Genomic DNA, 10,000 nt, shown 5'->3' with positions numbered 1-10,000 from the left:
ATATATATATATATATATATATATATATATATACATATATATACATATATATACATATATATATACACATATATATATACATATATATACATATAAATACATATATACACACATATATACATATATATATATACACACATATATACATATATATATATATATACACACATATATATGTATACACATTTATATATATAAATATACACATTTATTCATATACATATATATATATATTATATATACACATTTATATATATTTATATATATACATATATTTATACATATGTATACATACATACATGTATGTTTGTATGTATGTGTATGTATATATATAATTTTATATATATATATATATATATGGGTATATATGTATATATTTATGTATATATATACATGTATATATATTATATATGTATCATATATATGCATATATTATATATTGTATATATATTATGTATGTTATATGCATATGTGTATGTATATTATGTATTAAATGTATATATGTATGTATATATATTATATACATATATGTATATATATTATATATATATATGTATATATATGCATATGCATACATACATACATATTTATATATATGTATATAAACATATATGTATAAATACATATATGTATAAATACATATATGTATAAATACATATATGTATAAATATATATACATACACATATATATATACACACATGTATATATACACACACATACATGATATAAGAGAGTAAAAACCGAAAGGAACTAAATAACACTCTTTATTCTCAGTCGATATTTACTTACAAAAATATTCCTTAAACCTAATACATAGATAATAATAAAGAAAATGGACATACAAACTAGTAATACTGAAGAGTAAAGCAAAAATATAATTATTTACTCTGGCTTTCCAATGATTTACACAAAACTATCTATTTGGTAAGTTTGTACAAATCATAAATAAACAATTTCTTCATACATTCCATCATCAATATATAGATAATTTTATTTTATTTTATTTTTTTATAAAAGGATGACTAGGACATAAAGCCGACAGTGTGTTCTATAAGAATTGCTATACAGTGATTGAAAACAAAACGAAAAAAACGGCAATTTAGATTTTAAAAAAGCTATTGGAAACACGGATAAAGGTGTGATATAAAGTATATGTTTACAGTCAGGGTTATGATTTGCAGTTTCCGAAGCGGGGGACATAAAAGCAACGAGTTTTGAGCGGTGTGAGTGAAATGTCTTTTTGGAGCAAGCGTGTGTTTGGGTGTTAATTCTTTTTTGATTATATGAACGGTGATACTGCATTTTAACAGCTAATTGTACGATACGAACATCGAATTGATACCATGCGAAGAAATCTTTAAAACTGCAAAACATGTGATGAGCGCCCTTCGTGGGTTATCTGTTTTGATCATGTCTCTTCCTGTAACGAGGAGTGAAAAAAAGCTGCAAAACGAACCATGGGAAACGATTACTACCTGTCGTAGCTTAGGCTTTTCGCTAATTATTACACATCTTTACAACATGAGCATTGTGAGGATCTCTGTCTTATCCGCCGTACTGTTGCGCAACCCAGTCCGGAAGCTGCTGGTTCTGCTGCTGCGAGAACCCTTGCTGAGGACCCACCCCACTCCAGGAGCTGAACTGCTGGCTCTGCTGGGAACTGCTCTTGTTCTCGGAGCTGGAACTCTGATTGGACGAGTAACTGAAGTTCTTGGTGCCACCTCGAGCGACCCCTGGGAAAGCGTGGTTGGCGGAAGGCTCGGGCGAGGGCGGGCCAAAGGACTGGGGGTCAGAGGGCGGGCTGTAATCACTCGCTATGGGGATCCAGCCGTCCATGTCAAACTGGGGCTCCGCTGCGGGAACCGAGAATCCAGAGTCGCTGGAGTCCACGCCGTCAATGTAGGAGGGTTCTGGCTCATCGTAGTCTGGCACGTCAGGGGAAGGCGTGCCGTACTGGGGCCCGACGGTAACAGGGACTGAAGGAGGGACGTAGTTGGGAGGAGAGGGAGAGGAGACGAAGCCTGGGAAACTCAGGCCACTCCCACCAGCAGCACCTACGTTATTAAATCCGCTGAAACTGCTTTGCTTAGATGATGAAGAGGACTCAGAGGAAGATGAGGAAGAAGACGAAGAAGAGAGAGAGGACTGCTGCGCTGCCCCTCCGTTATTTCCGGAATTGTAGGAGAAGTTGGAGTTAGACTGAGACTTTTTAGATGAATCCGATTTCTTGCTGGAGGATGCCTGGGACTGGAAACTCTGCAAGGCCTGGCCGTTTCCGTAATTAGAACTGCTGGAAGAGGACTGAGAAGACTGGGAGGCCTGGGATTGTTGTGAGGATTGTGATTTCTGAGATGAATAAGAAGCTGAAGCTCCGCTGCCGAAGGACGGAAGGTTATAGCTCTGACTCGGTCTTGGCGAGGAGGGGATGGGCCTTGGTGTTGTGGGCTGATAGGGCCTGGGGGTCGTAGGCGTCGGCTGGTAGGGTCTCGTTGTAGGTGCAGGTTGATAGGGTCTAGGGGTTGTCGGTGCAGGCCGATAAGGTCTAGGGGTTGTAGGTGCAGGCTGATACGGCCTGGGGGTTGTAGGTGCAGGTCTGTAGGGTCTGGCTGTAGTAGGTCTTGGGGTCGTTGGCCTCGGCTGGTACGGTCTAGCCGTCGAGGGAACTGGTGTGGTTGGGCGTGGCTGATAGGGCCTGGCAGTGGAGGGCCCGGGAACGACAGGGAGGCCGTAGCTTGTGCTGGGGCTTGCTGTGTTTGAGGGAGGAAGGTAACCCTGGAGGCTCCCGAAGTTGCCCTGGAAAGACGAGCTAGAGCTGCTACTGTTACTGCTGCTGCTCTTCTTCGAGCTCTGAGAGGATTGCTGGACACGCTGTTGCACAGCCTGCTGGCTGGGCGAATACCCCTGGCCTCCCCTGATATTACTCTGGAAGGAACTGGAGCTGCTGCTTCTGGAACTATCTTGAGATTTTGATGACTGAGCGGACTGCTGCTGATAGTTCTGGTACTGACGTTGGGCGCCTCCGAGGTTGCTCTGGAAGGAGCTGCTACTGCTCTTTTCGGAATTGTTACTCGACTTCGAGGACTGAGAGGATTGCTGAGAGGACTGCTGGCGCTGCTGGTACTGCCCCTGGACTGGGTGTTGGTTGGTTGGAGGTAAGTATCCCTGGTTGGCGCCGAGGCTGCTCTGGAAAGAGCTAGAGCTGCTGCTGGCGCTATGACTCTTGTTTTCCGACTGGGAGGCATGCTGCTGCCTCTGGACCTGCTGCTGTATTCTCTGGCTACCTGGACGTCCTCGCTCGCCACTGATCTGGTAATTAACGGTGTCGACGCCTTGGACCTGGTGCTTTAGTTGTTTCGTGTTGGTCTGCGTCGTGTTGTAGGTATTTGTGGTTGTATGTTGAACTGTTTTGTTATATGCACGTTGCTGCTGTTCCTGTTGTTGTTGCTGCTGGCGTTGTTGTTCCAGCTGCTGCAGGTACTGAGGCAGCTGCAGCTGGCCGGTTGAGGGCTGAACGAAGGCACCGTAGCTCTGCACGTCTCCCGAGATGGCGCCCGACTTCTTGAGGTCCAGGAAGGTAGCGATGGGGATCAACACGAAGGGGAAGTTGACGAAGCCGCTGTTGCCGCCGGCGCCGTAGATACTGTTCGTCTGGGTGGAGGAGTTCGTGAAGGAGCTGTACAGCTGCTGGGTGATGTTCTGCAGGTACTCCGCCATCCACGCCTGCTGAGCCGATCCCTGCAGGTTGTAGTAGTCCGGGGGCGCAGCGGTTGGGGAGGGAGGAGGAGGAGGGGGGGCATAGGTAGGACGGGATGTGGGAGGGGCGTAGGTTGAAGCAGGAGGCTGCTCGTACCCATTGTTTACATTGAAATTGTTCGCACTGAATCCATTGAAACTCGAACTCTCCTGAGAACTACTGGAATAATTGCTCGAGGAAGAGGATTGGAAGTTAGACGAAGAGGAAGTGGATTTACTGAAATTGTTGCCAAAGTTGTTCGAGAAGCCTCCGCTGTTGGCAGGGTTTGAGGGGCGTGGGCGCGGGTTGGAAGAGGTGGGAATCTGAATGCGGTTGCCCTCTTCAAGACCTGCGAATTGACAAGTCTCCGTTAACACCAAAATGTGCTGAGTAACAACAGATGCATAGAACGATTTTTTTCTTCTTACATCTGTTGTTATTTCAGGATACAGCGTTATATGAGAGTTCATTATTAACATTACCAGAGAGTGAGATAAAATCATTAGGACTAAAACAAAAAATGGTGTTTACTATGGAGAAAACTAAAATAATTAAATATTTCACTGTATTTTAACTACAGCAGTATGGTTAGGAAATGAATTTTATTTTTTCTTTGTAATATTCTTTTACATGTAGATTAAGTAAGGGATCTTCAAAGGAAGATGAAAGATATTTAAAAAAAAATAGTGATTGTAGGCCGGTGAGACACATGAAAATATTTTTTTAGATGGAACACAGGAAGAAGAAATGGCGACAGTTTCACAATTCTCCCAAATGAACAGAAACGATGTTTTACGATGATTTAGGGCATATGTGATGATGAAGTCATATATCGGAAGTCGTCTATGAAAGAATAATTCCACAAGTGAAATTCCATGAAGGTAGAAAGTAGATGAAAACGTCTCGGTCTGCCAAGAACCCTTGAGCATCAAAACACATCGTAAGGTTATCTTGAATAGGAAACAATTTTTTTTTCTTATATTGCACACACACACACAAACACGCACACACATACATACATATATATATATATATATATATATATATATATGTATATGTATTATATATATATATGTATAAACATATATACATATATATATATATATTTATGTTTATACAAATATGTAAAATACATCTCTCTCTCTCTCTCTCTCTCTCTCTCTCTCTCTCTCTCTCTCTCTCTCTCTCTCTCTCTCTCTCTCTCTATATATATATATATATATATATATATATATATATATATACATACACACACACACACACACACACACACACACACACACACACACACACACACACACACACATACACACATACATACATATATATACATACATACACACACACACACACACATATATATATATATGTATATATATATATATATATATATAGAGAGAGAGAGAGAGAGAGAGAGAGAGAGAGAGATAGACAGAGAGAGAAAGAGCGCGAGAGTGAAAGTTTTTTCAGTTGTTTAGCCTTTATCTCAGCCCTAGGGTGTGTTTAGGAGGTTTGATATCAGCGTCAAGTACAGTGCGGAAGTCGTCGGGAAGAACCACGTAAAGTATGTGTGTTGAGGGTAAAGGCTGCACCGTTTAATTAACTGACTAAAAGAACCATATAACCCAGACAGTTGTGTGTGTGTGTGTGTGTGTGTGTGTGTGTGTGTGTGTGTGTGTGTGTGTGTGTAAGGCATATTTATGAAGGTAAATGGGTTATTTCAGTAACGAAAGCAGAAGTTGGAAATTAAAAAGGAAACAGTAACAGGTACTAGGATGTTATGTCAACACTATTAAATTAAAACATCTATCCCGAAATACAAGGCCATTTGTTTAGTGTTTAAGATGTTTAAGGAATTTTTCATGATTTTATGAAGCTTTAGAAAGAACAGGCAAGCTAACGGGAAAACCATTACCAAAAGCTTATCGAAAGTTTGCATGAAAAGGAGTGACCTTCACCTTTTAAGTTATGTCATTTTCATCTTGTTAAATATTTCTTATTGTGCAATTTACATGTCTGTGAAGTACTTCCTTACGATGAGAAATGAATGTTAGAAAATACGTGATTAATTGATCATGGAGTATGTTCTGTATGGTCGTTCTCTTTTTAGATTTTCTCTCTTTTTTATTTTTATGTATTTATTTATTATTATTATTTTTGTTTTTTGTTATTACTAGAGTGGGATTATGCACGTGTTGTTGCTTACCGTTTGTGAGCTGTTATTTACCGTGTTGTTGTTTTTTTGCTTACTATATGTGTTGTTTGAAATGTGTTGTTACTTACCACATGTGTTGTCAGATGTGCATTGTTGCTTACCATGTGTGTTGTTTGCTGTGTGTGTGTTGTAAATCTATATTATTCAGAGGATTATTAACAATGGGTTCTGGATTGGAGATGGCATAAGTCCTACCACAGGCTCAGGTCCTCCTTCCCCTGAATCGAGAGGATCCTGAGCCTTGAGACCTTTCTGAATGGGGTGGTTCGGGGAGCCTGTTTAAGAGGGGCACTCCTAGGGAGGTTAGTACGAAGTCACGTGGAAACGTCACGAGGTCTTGGGTAGTCGTCGTCGTCGTCAGCTCCTTCTGCAGGGAGGGTCGATGATGGAAGGAGCGACCTGCTGACCTGAAAATTCCTCTTTCCGGGAGAGGTCAGTATCAGGGAGATGGGTGATGATACACTGTGGGTATCAGCGCGTGTGGCTGGAATGAGAGTCAGCAACTGGCCAAGAGCTCCCCTGCTCTATGAAAGGCTGTTGCTGACATAGGACTTCGGAGAGCTCTTGGGAGAAGCAGCTTGCAGTCGTCAAGGCAGTTGTGGTGAAGCTGTTGATGACTGAAGTTATGATGGACTACCATTTTCTTGTTCTACCTAAATATTTGTGGTTCGTTTACATAAAGGTCTCGCTGGAAGTAAGTAAACCATCTTCGAAGTTACTGTAATTTTTCTATCTCTCTAATTTTCTACTGAAGTTTCTCTAATCTTTCTCTACCTCTCAGTAGCCCTACCATATTTACGCTTAATAGCCTTAGATCAACATAAAACCAACTTCCACTCAATACGTCCCTCTTATATATCTAACCTATTCCAACTGACGTTACATGCCTATCCCTAACATGATTCCCCACAAAGCTAAAATACCTTCCCCCACCCCCTATCTTTTTCAACCCTCCCCCCCTGCCCTTTCCCCCCTCACCCCCGCCCCCTGAACCATACTGACCAGGGCAAGGTGTCTTGTCGGGTCCACGAGTCATTGAGAGGACTCGAAACCCTCCTTTGTCGGCTCTGTAGGTCACAGTCCGCACGAGTCCGTTGGGATCCAAGACCTGAAAGAAGAAGAAATTATGTAATAAGGAAAAAAAATATATATGTTTGGATGACGAATTAACGTCTTTTATACCGAAATTAATTATTAAATAAATGAATGAATGAATCGATAAATAAAACAAAAATGAAACAAATGTTAAAACAAACATCACAACAAACCTTATTATATATTCCAGACATTCATAATATCTTCTGCATCCACATCCAATAAACTCTTATTTGAAATTCACACACTTCTAGAAAGAAAATCGCATCCGAACACATCTGCCTCTAATTCAAACCAGCCTTTCGAACACACCTGGTAACAGCCAGTCACGACGCCATTCTTGTCTCCCTTTTCCTGCCTCGTTTGGAAGTTGGCTGTGGCTTCGTCGTCGACAACCCATCCGAAATCGTAGGGCATTCCTCCCATCGGGGCCTGGAAGACGATGTCGTGTGAGTGGTTTCGAATACGTTAAGATTGAACATTAAAGTCAACTATTAAAATAATATATAATTGTTATTATTATGATTATGATGCTTATTATTATTGTAATCATCATTATGATTATTATCATTATCATCATTATTATTGTTATTAGTATCATTATCATTATTATTATTATTAATAATACTTCTACAATTACCATTACTAATATTATCATTAGTAATACTACTATTATTATTATCATCATTATTATTACTATTATTATCAACAACATCATGAACATAATATTATTCTCATCATTATTATTATGATTATTATCGCGATTAATAGTATGTATGTGTACGTATATGTATCTGCTGTATAATCCTTAATTTGTCCAGCCAGTCCTATCTCCTATCTCCTTACATCTGAAATTGGAGTTCATGCTGCAGACTATGACAGTATCAGCACAACGGTCTTCAATAATAAAATATAAATAAATTCACTAAAACACTGTAACAGACTCCCAGTTTTTTTTTTTTTTTTTTTTTTTTTTTTTTTTTTTTTTTTTTTTTTTTTTAGACTAAATCAGCAAGTTTTTCGTAAGTACGTACGTCGGAAGTTTTTTCAAGGTCTTTCGTAAGTCTTCCCATCGTAAAATATTCGTCAGACCTTCGTTAAGTACTTCATAAGTAAGTCCCTCGTTAAGTAAGACCTTCGTAAGTAAGTCTTTCCTGAGTACCATTGAAGTAAGACCTTTGTAAGACCTTCATAATTCAGACTTCCTCAAGTCCTTCATAAGTAAGAGTTTCGTAAGTCTTTCGTAAGTAAGTTTTCCCTAAGTCTTACGCAAGCAAGATCGTAAATCCTTCATAAGTAAGTCCTTCATAAGTAAGAGTTTCGTAAGTCTTTCGTAAGTAAGTTTTCCCTAAGTCTTACGCAAGCAAGATCGTAAATCCTTCATAAGTAAGTCCTTCATAAGTAAGAGTTTCGTAAGTCTTTCGTAAGTAAGTTTTCCCTAAGTCTTACGTAAGCAAGATCGTAAATCCTTCATAAGTAAGTCCTTCGTAAGTAAGATCTTCGTAAGTTTTCCTTAAGTAAAAAAGACCTTCGCAAGTAAGTCTTTCGTGATTAAGTCCTACATAAGTATCTTTCCTAAGTCCTTCATAAGTAAGACCTTCGTAAGTCCTTCACAAGCAAATCTTTCGCGATTCCTTCGTCAGTACTCACGGGCGTCGCGGGCGATTCCGGCGAGACGTAGGTTGGCTGCTGAGCGGACCCTGCAGTCAACAGGAGCTCCGTGTCTTCGAGCAGGTTTTCGGGCACGAAGGCTTCCTCGCCGTCCTCAGTGGGTAGCATCACCCCGGGCACTTCCTCGGGCACGTAATTTCCATTTCCCTTTACCTTTATGACCTGCGGTGCCAGAGGAAGGGGGGGGGGGGGGGGGGGGGAGGGGGAGGGAAGGGGGAGTTAAAACTGGGCCTTGGATTGTGGTGTTCGGAAAAGGGGGTGGAGGAGTGTTGTGATGTGGTTTGGGTGTTATTAAATGGGTTAAGGTGTTGTAGGAGAGAGAGAGAGGTGTAGAGTGGGTTGGTGGGGCAAGGGTCTGGGGTGGGTAGGGTTGTTTCTGTTGTTGTGTTGTATTATGGTTTGAAGGTACCTTGAGTTTGTTATTATAAGTTATGTTGTTATATTATGTTATGTTATGTTATGTTGCTATTGCAGACTTTACATATGGTAATAAATATCGGCAATTATCAAAACTACTAAAGAAAATCAAACGGTAGTACCAACCCAAGTATACAGAAGTACCAATCTAAGTAAACGGAAGTACCAATTTAAGTAAACAGAAGCACCAACTTAAGTAATTAGCAGTGTCTACCTAAATAAAGTGAAGCACCAACCTTCATCAACTTCTTCGGCTTATCGAGAAGTTTCTTGAGGACTTTCGCATCCTTGTCGGCGTCCGAATGCCTGGGCGAGTCCTGGGCTTCTGTCTTCCACCCGTCGTCGCTAATGATGAGCGAGGAGGAACCCGGCGTTGGGTCGACGGCGTAGGAATCCATCTTGTCCTCGAGCTCCTCCTCGTGTCCCCAGCCCGGCTGCAGCTCGGGGTCGAAATCCGTGATGAAGAAGGGCGCCCCCTCTCGAACGGCGTCTCCGAACTGGCCCGGACCTTGGGACACTTCCAGGAACCCGATGGGAGGCGCGGCAGGCCCGGGGGCGTCGCGCCTTCCTTCAGGACGACCCCTGAAGTCCTCGTCGTCGGCCTCGTAGTCTGCCTGGCGCTTCCGGAGGTTGTCCGCGTGGGTCGCCGGCGGGAGGACGTAGATGGAGTACTGCTGGCTGCTGGGCGAGAGCAGCGCGTCTGCGGGAGAGGCGGCGGTTACGAGTGCTATTGGCGTTGTTATTATTATTACTACTATTATTATTATGATAATGATGGTGATTAGCAAACTAAGTTGATGATAATTTTTTTGGTGATCATTTTTTTATCTTCATATCAGTTGATTATATTATTACTTGACATGAAGTG

The 10,000-nt window shown here is 41.3% G+C and overlaps 1 protein-coding gene across 1 annotated transcript in view; it reads right to left on the bottom strand.

Moving 5' to 3' along the window:
* Positions 1-748: 748 nt before the first annotated feature.
* LOC125029118 (uncharacterized protein DDB_G0283357-like) overlaps positions 749-10,000 on the bottom strand; it is a gene marked incomplete in the record, with an annotated part of 58,369 nt that continues 49,117 nt past the window's right edge. Inside the window, 5 exon segments of the mRNA XM_047618907.1 lie at positions 749-4,083; positions 6,952-7,057; positions 7,357-7,476; positions 8,695-8,877; positions 9,369-9,832. Of these exon segments, the coding sequence (XP_047474863.1) occupies positions 1,547-4,083; positions 6,952-7,057; positions 7,357-7,476; positions 8,695-8,877; positions 9,369-9,832 (3,410 nt within the window).

This window comes from Penaeus chinensis, chromosome 9 (assembly GCF_019202785.1).
Source record: "Penaeus chinensis breed Huanghai No. 1 chromosome 9, ASM1920278v2, whole genome shotgun sequence".
NCBI lineage: Eukaryota > Metazoa > Arthropoda > Malacostraca > Decapoda > Penaeidae > Penaeus > Penaeus chinensis.
The sequence above is the reverse complement of the archived record's forward strand: the minus strand, read 5'-3'. Positions and strand labels throughout refer to the sequence as shown.